The sequence below is a fragment of the Carcharodon carcharias genome, assembly GCF_017639515.1.
Source record: "Carcharodon carcharias isolate sCarCar2 chromosome 4 unlocalized genomic scaffold, sCarCar2.pri SUPER_4_unloc_3, whole genome shotgun sequence".
In the NCBI taxonomy this organism is placed as follows: domain Eukaryota; kingdom Metazoa; phylum Chordata; class Chondrichthyes; order Lamniformes; family Lamnidae; genus Carcharodon; species Carcharodon carcharias.
Window position 1 is genome coordinate 28,695 of NW_024470533.1, and position 15,499 is coordinate 44,193.

At 49.8% G+C, this 15,499-nt stretch overlaps 1 protein-coding gene across 1 annotated transcript; it reads left to right on the top strand.

The window, feature by feature from the left end:
* Positions 1–2,761: 2,761 nt before the first annotated feature.
* On the top strand, positions 2,762–13,887 carry LOC121273395 (complement component C7-like; the record flags this gene model as incomplete). The annotated part of the gene is made up of 4 exons (XM_041180573.1): positions 2,762–2,907; positions 7,126–7,314; positions 11,806–11,902; positions 13,703–13,887. Coding segments are annotated over exons 2-4 (340 nt in total), but the record flags the coding sequence as incomplete, so codon positions are not given.
* Between the last annotated feature and the right edge of the window lie 1,612 nt (positions 13,888–15,499).

Sequence of the window (15,499 nt, forward strand, 5' to 3'; positions counted from 1 at the left end):
TGGGTGATGACTGTGCAGTGACTGGGTGATGACTGGGTGATGACTGTGCAGTGACTGGGTGATGACTGGGTGATGACTGGGTGATGACTGTGCAGTGACTGGGTGATGACTGGGTGATGACTGTGCAGTGACTGTGTGATGACTGTGCAGTGACTGTGTGATGACTGTGCAGTGACTGGGTGATGACTGTGCAGTGACTGGGTGATGACTGGGTGATGACTGTGCTGTCACTGGGTGATGACTGGGTGATGACTGTGCAGTGACTGGGTGATGACTGGGTGATGACTGTGCAGTGACTGGGTGATGACTGTGTAGTGACTGGGTGATGACTGGGTGATGACTGTGCAGTGACTGGGTGATGACTGGGTGATGACTGGGTGATGACTGGGTGATGACTGTGCAGTGACTGGGTGATGACTGGGTGATGACTGTGCAGTGACTGGGTGATGACTGTGCAGTGACTGGGTGATGACTGGGTGATGACTGTGCAGTGACTGGGTGATGACTGGGTGATGATTGTGCAGTGACTGAGTGATGACTGGGTGATGACTGAGTGATAACTGGGTGATGACTAAGTGACTGGGTGATGACTGGGTGATGATTGTGCAGTGACTGGGTGATGACTGTGCAGTGACTGGGTGATGACTGGGTGATGACTGTGCAGTGACTGGGTGATGACTGGGTGATGACTGGGTGATGACTGTGCAGTGACTGGGTGATGACTGGGTGATGACTGGGTGATGACTGTGCAGTGACTGTGTGATGACTGTGCAGTGACTGTGTGATGACTGTGCAGTGACTGGGTGATGACTGTGCAGTGACTGGGTGATGACTGGGTGATGACTGTGCTGTCACTGGGTGATGACTGGGTGATGACTGTGCAGTGACTGGGTGATGACTGGGTGATGACTGTGCAGTGACTGGGTGATGACTGTGTAGTGACTGGGTGATGACTGGGTGATGACTGTGCAGTGACTGGGTGATGACTGGGTGATGACTGGGTGATGACTGTGCAGTGACTGGGTGATGACTGGGTGATGACTGTGCAGTGACTGGGTGATGACTGTGCAGTGACTGGGTGATGACTGGGTGATGATTGGGTGATGACTGGGTGATGACTGTGCAGTGAATGGGTGATGACTGGGTGATGACTGTGCAGTGACTGGGTGATGACTGGGTGATGACTGGGTGATGACTGGGTGATGACTGTGCAGTGACTGGGTGATGACTGTGCAGTGACTGGGTGATGACTGGGTGATGACTGGGTGATGACTGTGCAGTGACTGGGTGATGACTGGGTGATGACTGTGCAGTGACTGGGTGATGACTGGGTGATGACTGTGCAGTGACTGGGTGATGACTGTGCAGTGAATGGGTGATGACTGGGTGATGACTGTGCAGTGACTGGGTGATGACTGGGTGATGACTGGGTGATGACTGGCTGATGACTGTGCAGTGACTGGGTGATGACTTTGCATTGACTGGGTGATGACTGGGTGATGACTGGTTGATGACTGTGCAGTGACTGGGTGATGACTCGGTGATGACTGGGTGATGACTGTGCAGTGACTGGGTGATGACTGGGTGATGACTGGGTGATGACTGTGCAGTGACTGGGTTATGACTGGGTGATGACTGTGCAGTGACTGGGTGATGACTGGGTGATGACTGTGCAGTGACTGGGTGATGACTGGGTGATGACTGGGTGATGACTGTGCAGTGACTGGGTGATGACTGTGCAGTGACTGGGTGATGACTGGTGATGCCTGTGCAGTGACTGGACGATGACTGGACATTGGCAGGACGATGGCTTGACTATGACTGGACGATGGCTTTACAATGACAGGACGATTTATGGACAATGATAGGGCGATGGCTGGACGATGACTGGACGATGGCTGGACAATGACAGGATAATGGCTGGATGATGGCTGGATGATGACTGGACAATGATTGGACGATAGCTGGACGATGACTGGATGATGACTGGACAATGACAGACAATGGCTGGACGATGACTGGACAATGACAGGACGATGGCTGGACGATGACTGGACGATGGCTGGACAATGACAGGATAATGGCTGGATGATGGCTGGATGATGGCTGGACAATGACAGGATAATGGCTGGATGATGGCTGGATGATGACTGGACAATGACAGACGATGGCTGGACGATGACTGGACAATGACAGGACGATGGCTGGAAGATGACTGGACGATGGCTGGACAATGACAGGATAATGGCTGGATGATGGCTGGATGATGACTGGACAATGACAGACGATGGCTGGACGATGACTGGACAATGACAGGACGATGGCTGGACGATGACTGGACGATGGCTGGACAATGACAGGATAATGGCTGGATGATGACTGGACAATGATTGGACGATGGCTGGGTGATGACTGGGCTTTGTACTTTCACAGTGCCTCACATGTTTTTAACCTTAACTAAAGTTGGCACACAAGCTCCTTCCAGCTGCATCCCTAGATCTCTTTCTGGGTCTTGGACATATGACCATTTCATCTTGGGTGGACATGGCAGCTGAGTTCATTTTGAGAACCTGGTGTCCCAGTTCTGTCTGACTGACTCCCACAGAGTATACCCAGTTAACCACCACAATCTCTCACTCGTTTGTTCCTTTCCTATTTAAAGAAAATTCCTGTTTTTCTCTTCGCCGAGCTGCTCCTGTGCAGCCTCCCTCATCCCAGTCCATCCAGCCCATAATATTAATGATGGATGCTTCTTGCGTTGTCTGCTGCAGGATTTGAGAGCAGCGTACCCTGCCAGGAGCCACGCTACATACCAGTGTCACGTGGGCTACTTCATCTCTGGAGGTGATGGCACACTGAGATGCGGAGAGGATTTGCAATGGGAAAGAGGAAACCTGCGCTGCCTGAGTGAGTGCTGGGCCCTGACCCCTGACCCCTGACCCCACACTTTAAGGGTCACCTCAGGGATAACGGGTGTTAATTTTGGTTGAGATGTGGAATGGTGGAGAATGAATTAGCAGCAGGTTTTCGAGCTGTCCTGGATTTTTTTCTGTTGAAGTGAATGAGATGAATTATCCTGAAACTGAGCTGGTGAGTTAGAGGAAATGAAGGAAAAAACAGCCATAGAGCCAACAGCTATGTCACCACCAGACCTACTCACCACCTCCATCAGGGTTAACACCAGCTTCTCCTCAACCTAACCCTAACTTCTAACCCTGAACCTTCACCCCTGAACCCTCACCCCTGAACCCTCACTCCTAACCCTCAACCTAACCCTAATCCCTAATCCTAACTCCTAATTCTAGCCTCCAACATCTAGCCCTAATCCCTAACCTGTAAACTCTAACACCTAACCCTGACCCTAACTCTTACCCCTAACCACTAACCCCTGATCCTCAACCCTGAGCCCTAACCCCTAACTTCTACCCTTAACCCTAACCCTATCCCTACCCCTAACCCTTATCCCAGCCCTCACTCCGAAGCTTAATCTTTACTGTAACCCTAACCCCTGCCTTAACCCCCCATCTTTAATCCAAAACCTCTAACCCCTCACCCCTAAACCTCACCTCCTAAACAACACCCCAAGCCTTCACCCCTAAACTTCATCCCCAGCACTCACCCCTAACCTGTAACCCTCACTCCTCACCCCTCATCTCTGATACCCAACCCTTGCCCCCAACCCTAATCCCTAACCCTACATCTTCCTATCTCTCATCACCCATCTCTGCCTCTATCTCAACCCTACTCCAGTCTACTGCTGAAAGCCTCAGATACCCTCTTCCTCAGCTGTAGATGCAATTTCTCCCCTCATACCCTCCCTCCTTCAACTCCCCCCATTTATTTTCTCATCCATTTGAAACAAGACCTATGATGTTTGCAGCACGGTATGAAAGGGACAGGTGGACTTGGACTAATGGGGCAGAATTTTAAGGCCTGCTATCAGCAGGCAGGGTGGGGGGGTGGTAGTAGGCAAGGCCCACCTGCTCTCAGCTCAATTGGGGCCCATAAGTGGCCAATTGTTGGTCACCTGGAGGCTGCTTCCTGGCCAGTTACAATTTCTCAGAGAGTGGGAGCCTCTCAGGGACTCGGTGGGGGTGGGGGGTGGGTATGGGGAGGTCTGGCAGATCATCCTGCTCGGGTCTCGAGTGGGAAGGGATACTTCCACGGACTGGCCCGCTTCCCAGTTCGGCTACCAGCCCAGCCATTGTCTCCCCCGCCCCCTCCACCCTCCAAGGTTGCCCTCCCACCCTGACCTTGCCATCACAAATTCCAACCCCTGCTCACCCCACCACCCATGGACCTCCCCTCCCATCCCTCCCTCGAGACGTCCCCGCTCTTAACCCTATCCTGGCTCCAGGGGTCCTGGAAGCCTGGGACTTACTTGTAATGCCAGCAGCAGCCACTGCTCCCAGGAACAAGGTTGGTTCGACAGAGCTGCTAGCCAATCAGATTGGCCGGCAGCTCTCTGAGGCGGGACTTCCTCCCGAGTCAGAGGCAGGAATTCCACCTCCAACCAATGAACGCTGGCTCTGCAGAGCTGCTGGGATTGGCGGGGATGTGTTCCCTGTTGACTCTCTGGGTGGAAAACCACACCAGCCATAAAATTCTGACCATGGTTCCCAAAGACCTCCAGCAGACGGAACTCTGTGCTGAACACCCTTTGTGTAAAGCTGTTTCATCCAGCGACACAAAGCCCTGGTTAGACCTCACCTGGAGTCACTGGGAGCAGTTCTGGGGCCCACACTTTGACCTTGAAGGGAGGTGCAGTGTCGATTTACCAGAATGATACCTGGATTCCAAGGGTTAAATTACCTTGTGTCTAAGACAAAAACAGAAAAACTCAGCAGGTCTGGCAGCATCGGCGGAGAAGAACAAAGTTGACGTTTCGAGTCCTCATGACCCTTCAACAGAACTAAGTAAAAATAGGAGTGGGGTGAAATATAAGCTGGTTTCAGGTGGGGGTGGGGTGGGGGGAGAGAAGTGGGGGGAGGGTGTGGTTGTAGGGACAAGCAAGCAGTGATAGGAGCAGATAATCAAAAGATGTCACAGACAAAAGAACAAAGAGGTGTTGAAGGTGGTGATATTATCTAAATGAATGTGTTAATTAAGAATGGATGGCAGGGTACACAAGGTACAGATCTAGTGGATTGGGGTGGAAAGACCAGCAGGGCATAAAAGATATAGATTAAAAATAATGGAAAGTTTTGTTGTATACTTTTTGATAAGAGATTGATCACTCTGATTAATCAATAACTCCAGTATTGTGGTATCATGTGACTATCAGGAAAGTGGAGGGTGGGGTGTGATGAATCTTGCTATTTCCTTGGATAGAAATTCTTACATCACTGTGTTCAAAACTGAGTTCAGAGAAGGTTCACTTGACTGATTCCTGGGACGTTCTGGGGTGCGGCTGGAAGGAGTTATCTTATGAGAAAAGGTTGGACAGGCCAGGCCTGTATCCACTGGATGTTTAGGAAAATTGAAGGTGATCTTATTGAAGCATAGGAGACCCTGAGGGGACTTGACAGGGTGGATGCCGAGAGGATGTTTCCCCTTGTGGGAGAGACTAGAGCCAGGGGATGTGGTTTAAAAATAAGGGGCCTCCCGGTTAAGATGGTGATGAGGAGAATGTTTTTCTCGGAGTGTTGTGAGTCTTTGGAACTCTCTTCCTCAGACAGCAGTGGATGTGGGGGCCGTTGAATATTTTTAAGGCTGAAACAAAAACAGAATTACCTGGAAAAACTCAGCAGGTCTGGCAGCATCAGCGGAGAAGAAAACAGTTGACGTTTCGGGTCCTCATGACCCTTCAAGATCCTTTCTTGACAAGGGAGTCAAAGGGTATCAGAGGTAGGCAGGAAAGTGGAGTTGAGGCCACAATCAGACCAGCCATAATCTTATTGAATGCTGGAGCAGGCTTGAGGGGCTGAATAGCCCACTCCTCCTAATCTGTACATTCACACGGGGCCTACTTTCCATTCCCCTTCCCTCCATCAACCAACGCAAGCTTCACATCCCTTCAAAACTACAGATTTACAATCCCTTTGTTGCTTAAATCTATCCATAAATGGTCCCATTCCATTACCCAACTGTTGTTGGCATCCATGTTGGTAGAGGAAGGTTTAAACATTTTACAATAGGATTTAAAATTATGAGGGGTTTTAACAAAGCAAATTAGAAAATCTATTTTCATTGGGTCTGTAAGGCAGTAAATAGGGGCCTTAAGTTTAACAACATAACCAGATGAATTATGGGAAATTGAGGTGAGGAACCAAGTAATATCTCAATGAGGCCATGGCTGACCTATGACCTAACTCCATGGACCCCACTTTTCCCCTATCCCATATTACCTTTGCTTAACAAAAAGTTGTCAAGCTCAGATTCCCCATTAACAATAGATATTGTGCCAATTGCTATTTGTGGAAGAGAGTTCTAAACTTCCACCAACCTTTGTGTGTTTCCTAACTTCACTCCTGAAAAGTCGGCCTCTCATTTTTAGACTGTTTCGTGTAGTTCTTGACTCTCCAACTGTAGAAACAGATTCTCCGAAGCTACCTGATCAGTTCCCCTTCCTGAAAACTTTGATTAAATTGCCACTTAACCTTTCACATTCCAGGCATACAGCCCTAATTAGTGTAACCTCACCTTGTAATTTAACCCTTGGAATCCAGGTATCATCCTGGTAAATCGACAATGCGCTCCCTCCAAGGTCAGCCTATCTTTCCTAAGGTGTGAGCCCCAGATCTGCTCCCAGTGACTCCGGGTGAGGTCTAACCAGGGCTTTGTGTCACTAGATGAAACAAATTTACACAAATGGTGGTCAGGACATGGGATGCCTGATCAGAAATAACCAGGAGGAAAGCCAATAATATCTAAAGAAGGATTAAGGAGGGCCGGCATAGGCATGATGGGCTGAATGGGAAAGGAAAGAGGAGTGTGACTAGCAGAACAGCTTTCTCAGGCACACTAGCTTGAGTACCCGACTCCTGTACAGTAAACTCCTGCAGTAACATTCTGCACAATCCAATTTCCTTTGGTCAGATCAAGGGAAAAAAACAATATACGTGGGGAAAGGGCACTAAGAAGATAAAGGGATTCATTAAACCATAATCTTATGTTTTGTTGCAGGGAAGGTCTGTGCTCCTCCACAGTTACAGACAGATATTATTGTTACCCCAGAGCAGCCCAGCTACACCATTGGAGAGAGGGTTGTCCTATCCTGCCCTGCAGGCAGTATATTGGACGGTCATTCTGAGCTCATGTGTGGCTCCAGTCTGCAATGGTCTCAGGACATGAACAGCATCAGATGCAACACAGGTGAGTCGCCAATTGCTCATTCTTTCGTCGTTCTCGAAACTCTCCCAAAAGTAGTGCTTCTGATTGGAAGGAGGCGGTTTTACTGGGAGCAGAGGTGCCCAACAGGACTCTCTGGGGAATGCTTCATGTATTTCCTGTGGGAGGGCAGGTGGAAGTGTTGCACGATATCTGACACCGCTGGATAAGGGGGTTCAGTTGGGTAGGGTTGAATTTTTTAGAGTTCATTTTTATTCATTTATGAGATGTGCTAGGCCAACATTTATTGCCCATCCCTAGTTGCCCTTGAGAAGGTGGTGGTGAGCTGCCTTCTTGAACCGCTGCAGTCCATGTGGTGTAGGTACACCCACAGTGCTGTTAGGAAGTGAGTTCCAGGATTTTGACCCAGCGACAGTAAAGAAACGGTGATATATTTCCACGTCAGGATGGTGAGTGACTTGGAGGGGAACTTCCAGGTGGTGGTGACTCATCTATCTGCTGCCCTTGTCCTTCTAGATGGCAGAGGTCGAGGGTTTGGAAGGTGCTGCTGAAGGGGCCTTGGTGAATTCCTGCAGTGCATCTTGTAGATGGTACACAATGCCGCTACTGTGTGTTAGTGGTGGAGGGAGTGAATGTTTGTGGATGTGGTGCCAATCAAGCGGGCTGCTTTGTCCTAGACGGTGTCAAGCTTCTTGAGTGTTGCTGGAGCTGCACTCATCCAGGCAAGTGGGGAGTATTCCATCACACTCCTGACTTGTGCCTTGTAGATGGTGGACAGGCTTTGGGGAATCAGGAGGTGAGTTACTAACCACAGGATTCCTAGCCTCTGTCCTGCTCTCATAGCCACAGTATTTACATGGAGAGTTCAGTTTCTGGTCAATGGTAACCCACAGGGTGTTGATAGTGGGGGATTCAGTGATGGTAATGCCATTGAACTCAAGGGGCGATGGTTGGATTCTCTCTTGTTTGAGATGGTCATTTCCTGACACTTGTGTGGTGCGAATGTTACTTGCCACTTGTCAGCCCAAGTCTGGATATTGTCCAGGTCTTGCTGCATTTGGACATGGACTGCTTCAGTATCTGGGGATTCGTGAATGGTGCTGAACATTGTGCAATCATCAGCGAACATCCCCACTTCTGACTTCTGATCCCCCTCCTACTGGATCGTCCGCCCACATTGGTGAGAAAACACGCCAATGTGTTACACAACTGAACATAAGTGACGTGCACCTGGTGAGCTGCACTTCACTCGGGACTTCGAGGTTTGTTTATCTACCTTGCTTCAGGCAGCACTCACAGTCACCAGCTCCAGACTCCACAGGCAGCACCACATCACTTTTAGGGGGGTTCACAGGCAGGTCTCTACCTACCAGACCAGACGTAAGGTGGGGGGCGGAGGGGGGGGGAGGGGGTGGGTGGGGTGGGGGGGCTTTTCAACGGCTGCAGGGCGAGGGTTTGGAGAAGCGGGAGAAGTGGCCTCGGGCAAGGGGAGAGGCTGCAGTGCGAGGGCTGTCCTGGGGAAGGGGGGTATCCCAGGGTGTGTGTGGGGCACATGTTGATCTGTACAAGTGGCCACAAGATGGTGAGGGCTGAGGAGGCACCTCCAGAGGAGATGAGGCCAGATGGAGATGTGAGGGTGTGTGTGAGAGAGTGAGTGGTGATGTCCCTCGAGCTGACAGTGAGTGAGATGCCAGTGAGTGTGTGATGGGCTTGTGAGGGTGTGAGTTTAGAGTGATGGGATGGTTACCTTACCCTGGTGGCACGGGTGAGATCATTCACCCTCTTTCTGCACTGGATGGTCAACCTCTCCTATGCAGTGTTGGCACTGACCAGCACTGCCAACGCCCACCAAGCTGGAGTGGTAATGTTGCTCCCCCTCCTGTGGCCAGAGCAGGGGTAGGGGACATCACAGCGAGCTTCCACAGTGTCCAAAAGGTGTTTGAGGGCTGCAGTTTTCTTACCTTTCAGGGCCAGGTCTTCTTTGCTGCAGTCCTGGGCTGGATACACTGAGCACAGCTGGACTTTAAATGTGGTGCCTGGTGTGATGAAGCGGCGAGGTGATGGTGCGGCAGGTGAATCATAGCCCACCCACCATCGGAATGGCACGTATCCCGGGAATGCATCATTAATCCAGCGGGTTTGGGACAATGTGGGGTGAGAAGGCCCCATTGCAGCCAGCAGATAAAATGTCACTTACTGCAAACCTAGGGTGATTCTGCCCTTAGATTGGGTGGGTGTGACTGGGTCAGATTAGATTGGATGGTTTGGTTGGTTTAGATTGGAGTCCGTTTGTTTGGATTAGATTGGATCGGGTTTATTTATCAGCGGACCCAGACACAATGAGAGGAATGGCCTCTTCCTGTGCTGTAACTTTCCTATGGTTCCATAGTTGGATTGGGTGAGGTTGAATTAGACTCAGTCAGATTGAGTTGGATTTCTTTTATTTTTCGGTGAGATGTGGGTGTCGCTGGCAAGGCCAGCATTTGTTGCCCATCCCTAATTGCCCTTGAACTGAGTAGCTGGCTGGGCCAGTTCAGAGGGCACCTAAGAGGCAACCACATTGTTGGGGGTCTGGAGTCACATGTAGACCAGATCAGGTAAAGACAGCAGATTTCCTTCCCTAAAGGACTGTAGTGAACCAGATGTGTTTTTGCAACAATCGACAATGTTTTCATGGTCACCATCACTGAGATTAGATTTTCAATTTTAGATTTATTAATTGAATTTAAATTCCACCAACTGCTGTGGTGGGATTTGAACCCGTGTCCTAGAACATTATCCTGGGTGTCTGGATTTCTAGTTGGGTTGGGTTGGGTTGGAATTCAGTTTGGAAAAGTGTGAGGTAATGCATTTAGGGACGGCAAACAAAGCCAGGGAATACTCAGTAAATGGAGGGATATTGAGAGGGGTTGAGGAAGTGAGAGACCTTGGAGTGCATGTCCACACATCCTTGAAGGACAGAACAGGTGGATGAGATGGTAAAGAAAGCATACGGAATGCTTTCCTTTATTGGACGAGGTATTGAATACAAAAGCCGGGATGTAATACTGGAACTGTATAAAACGCTGGTTTGGCCACAGCTGGAATTTTGTGTACAGTTCTGGTCACCACATTACAGGAAGGATATAATTACTCTGGAGAGAGTACAGAGGAGATTTACAAGAATGTTGCCAGAGTTGGAAATTTACAGCTATGAGGAGAGATTGGATAGGCTGGGATTGTTTTCCTTAGAACAGAGGAGGCTGAGGGGAGACCTAACAGATGTACAAAATGATGAGGAGCCTATATAGAGTAGACAGGAAAGACATGTTTCCCCGAGCTGAGGGGTCAATTACCAGAAGGCATAGATTTAAGGTGATTGGTAGAAGGATTAGACGGGACATGTGATGGGTGTCTGGAATTCTCTGTCTAAATCAGTGGTTGAGGCTGAAATGCTCAACTCATCTCAAAGGTAAAAAGCAAAATACTACAGATACTGGAAACCCGAAACACAAACAGAAAATACTGGAAAATCTCAGCAGGTCTAACAGCATCTGTGGGGAGAAACAGTTAACATTTTGAGTCCATATGACCCTTCAGAGCTCTGAAGAAGGGTCATACGGACTCGAAACGTTAACTGTTTCTCTCTCTCCACAGATGCTGTTAGACCTGCTGAGATTTTCCAACATTTTGTGTTTTGGTTTCATTTTAAAGGTACCTGCACCTGCACCTGAAGCGCAGTAACCTGCAAGGTTATATAGACCAGGCGCTGGAAAGTGGGATTAAAAATGAGGGTCTAGTTTCTTTTTTTTAACCATTTAGTTTTGGCTGGTGCAGACAGGATGGGCTGAATGGCGTCTTTCTGTGCTGTAACTTTTCTATGGTTGTATGGTTTGGGTTGGGTTGGGTTGGGATGGGATGGTTTGGTTTGGCCTGGGTAATGTTGTGAGTCAATGTGGTGATGCCCCAAGATGAGTTTTTGTTGGATCGGTGTCCTGGGTGTGAATTGGGTTCAGTGACATTCTGGCAGGAGTTGGATTGAGTACCTGCGTTGGAAATGGTTGGGGTGGCTGATATATTTGGTAGAGGTCAACTGGGCTGCTGGTGCAAGAAAGGCTTGCATTAGGAAATGTCCTCACAGGGCGTAACAAACAAATTAAAAATAACAAACTTGTCGGGAAGGACAGGAGGAGGTAGGCCAGGAACAGCACAGCACGATGGCTGGAGCACCAGCTGGAGAGAACTTGCCCCCTCCCCCAGCCCCCACCTCCCCCGCTCCTCCCACTACAGTGTCCTGTGAGAGACAGAAATCCAGAACCAAAAAGGGCAAAGATAATCTGGAAAATTCCTCACAAGCTATTGGCTGTTGCAGTGTAAGATTATGAAAGGGGAGATTTTGGGTTCCCAAAGCACCATTTCTGCATCTAAACGGTGTGGATTCTGATGCAGCAGCTGAGAACCTGAATGAGGGCAGGTGAGCAGAGGCAACAATGTCACTTTGGACTTGCGGACTCAACCTGTTCTGCTTCATTTCAGTTGCAGTGACCACAGGACGACATGAGACACTGCAGTGTACTCCGTGGGAGAAGATTAAAAATGGAATATGCGTTTGCAAAATGCCGTATGAATGCAGGTACAGTCTGCATTACAGTGTCAAAATACTCAGGGGAGAGGCTGAGGGAAACTGAAGAGGGGAGAGAGAGGTCACTGGGGAGCTGAGATCTCATGCTCTCTCTCGTTCTCTCTCCCTCCATTTTCTCTCCTTAACTGCTCCCTGTCTAATCTACCTCTCTTTCCACCCCCATTCTCTCCCTCTCCCCCACATTCTTTCTCTCCCCCACATTCCCTCCCTGACTTTCTCTCTCTTTCTCTCCTTGCACTTCCCCCCCCGCCCAACACACTTTCTTTGCCCTCATTCTGCTCTCTCTGCCCCTACTTTCTCTCTCTATCCTGCTTTGTGTCCCCACTGTCTCTCTTTCCCTCGGCCCCTATTCTCTCTCTGTCTCTCCCCTACGTCTCTTATAAAAGTCCATTATAAAAGAGTTAATAGCTGAGCACGTGGAAAACAGAGGCAGAATCGGACAGAGTCAGCATGGATTTACGAAAGGGAAATCATGCTTGACAAATCTACTGGAATTTTTTGAGGATGTAACTAGTAGAATTGATGAGACGGAGCCAGTGGATGTAGTTTATTTTGGACTTTCTGAAGGTTTTCGACAAAGTCCCACATAAGAGATTGGTGTATAAAATTAAAGCGCATGGGATTGGGGGTATGGTATTGAGATGGATAGAAAACTGGTTGGCAGACAGAAAATAAAGAATAGGAATAAACGGGTCTTTTTCTGAATGGCAGGCAGTGACTAGTGGGGTACCACAGGGATTGGTGCTGGGACCCCAGTTATTCACAATATATAATGATTTAGATGAGGGAGCTAAATGTAATATCTCCACATTTGCAGATGACACAAAGCTGGGTGGGAGGGTGAGCTGTGAGGAGGATGCAGAGATGCTTCAGTGTGATTTGGACAAGCTGAGTGAGTGGGCAAATGCATGGCAGATACAGTATAATGTGGATAAATGTGAGGTTATCCACTTTGGTAGCAAAAACAGGAAGGCAGATTATTATCTGAATGGCTATAAATTGAGATGGGGAATGTGCAACGAGACCTGGGTGTCGTTGTACACCAGTCGCTGAAGGTAAGCATGCAGGTGCAGCAGGCGGTAAAGAAGGCAAATGGTATTTTGGCCTTCATAGCGAGAGGATTCGAGTACAGGAGCAGGGATGTATAGCTGCAATTGTACAGGACCTTGGTGAGACCACATCTCGAATATTGTGTTTAATTTTGGTCTCCTTATCTGAGTAAGGATGTACTTGCTATAGAGGGAGTGCAGCGAAGGTTTATCAGGCTGATTCCTGGGATGGCGGGACTGACATATGAGGAGAGATTGAGTCAGTTAGGATTATATTCGCTGGAGTTCAGAAGAATGAGGAGGGATCTCATAGAAACCTATAAAATTCTAACAGGACTAGACAGGGTAGATGCAGGATGGATGTTCCCGATGGTGGGGGAGTCCAGAACCAGGGGTCACAGTCTGAGGATATGGGGTAGACCATTTAGGACTGAGATGAGGAGAAATTTCTTCACCCAGAGAGTGGTGAGTCTGTGGAATTCATTACCACAGAAAGTTGTTGAGACCAAAACATTGTATGTTTTCAAGAAGGAGTTAGATATAGTTCTTGGGGCGAAAGGGATCAAAGGGTATGGGAAGAAAGAGGGAGCAAGCTATTGAGTTGGATGATCAGCCATGATCATAATGAATGGTGGAGCGGGCTCGAAGGGCCGAATGGCCTACTCCTGCTCCTAGTTTCTATGTTTCTATGTTTCTGCCCCCTGATTATTTGCCATTCTCATTGTGTGTCGTGTTTCCCCAGCTCTTCTCTGCCGGTTTGTGTGGTGGATATCAAGTCTGGCCGAACTATTCTACTGACTTTGTGCAAACTCTTTGCTCTGAAATGTCTGGGTCGCCATTATAAGCCAGCGGCAGACGGTGACTGTGTGTCCCCAGCACCCTCAGGGGGAGAGTGTGGGTCCTGCTCACTCTGGGAGAGATGTGATGGTAGGAGCACCATTCTTCTTTATTCAAATCTTCCCTCAAACTCTTCCTGAAAGTAGTTCCCCTCATCCCAGCTACTCCCGAACCCCCTTCTTCACCTGAAACACAGGCTGAATATGGTCAATCATGGGAGAAGGAACTACTTCAAGCAACTCAACATGTGAAACGCAGTATCAGCCATCGGTCAGTAGCTAGCCACTGGTTGACTCAGAGTTGTAAGGTTTTAGGTTCAAGAACCTCTCCAGGGCCCAAAAATCAAGGCCAGCACTTGGGTGCAGCACTGAGAGAGTGCTGCACTGTTGGAGGTGCCGTCGTTTAGATGTGACATTAAACCAAGGCCCCCACCCGCCCTCCACTGGGTGGAAATGTCCCAGGGCTCCATGTTGAAGAAGAGCAGAGCGATCCCCCCGCTTTCCTGGCCAATGTTTATCCCCAATCAACATCACAAATAAAACAGAGTCACCATCAGCATTACTGTTTGTGGGATCTTGCTGTGCGCAGATTGGCTGCCACATTACAACAGCCAATTATACTTCATAAAGCACTTTGTTGGCTGTAAAGTGCTTCGAGATGTTCAGTGGCCGTGAAAGAGGCTATATAAATTCAAGTTCCTTCTTTTTGCACACTTTCCACTGAGCAGTGATGAGGAGCAGAGTCTGCCTGAGTTGTAAATCCCTCCCTGCCTCTCAGACTGGGTTCATTCAGTGTAGGCCAGGAAAACGGCCTGGCCCTCTGCTGCTCTAGAATCACGAGCTGATCAAAGCAAGAGTGCCGGTGGGGGGGGGGGTGGGGGGCTGTGTGTGTGTGTGTGTGTGTGTGTACTGGGGGAGGGGGTGGGAGGGGGTGGTGGGGTAGGGGGGGGAAGTGGGGTGGGGGTACTGGGGGAGGGGGTGGGTGGTGGTGGGTGGGGGGGGGGTGTGTGCTGGGGGAGGGGTTGGGTGGGGGTGGTGGGGTAGGGGGGGGTAGTGGGGTGGGGGTACTGGGGGAGGGGGTGGGTGGTGGTGGGTGGGGGGGTGTGTGTGCTGGGGGAGGGGGTGGGTGGGGGTGGTGGGGTGGGGGGGGGGTAGTGGGGTGGGGGTACTGGGGGAGGGGGTGGGTGGGGGTCAAGGTGCCCAGGATCCATCGATTGGAGATCAGAAGGACAACGTCAGCCTCCTGGTTCTGGTCACGCCCCTTTCTGCTGACCTAGATACAGAGAACGATCCCAGTGCAGGAGCAGGACAGGCTGGAAATCGTTGGGAGGGAGGGAACGAATTGGAGGAAGCGATGGAGGGGAAGATTGGAAGAGAGGGAGGTGATTGGGGAAGAGGGAGAGAAGGAGGGGGAGACTGGAAAGAAGAGGAGTGTGATTGGGAGAGCAAAGGGGAGGGAGTGAGGGTCGAGAGAAATGGAGAGCAGTATGGGGAAGGGAGAGAGAGTGTGCGCAGATAGGAAGAGGGGATAGAGAACCTGTGAGGAGCAATGGGGAGAGAGATCAGTGACCCCTCTCTCCCAACCATCTCCAGCCTATCCTGCTCCTGCACTGGGATCGTTCTCTGTATCTGGGTCAGCAGAAAGGGGAGGCTGACTTATATCTTCTGATCTCCGTTTGAGGGATCCTGGGAGGGTGTGGGGT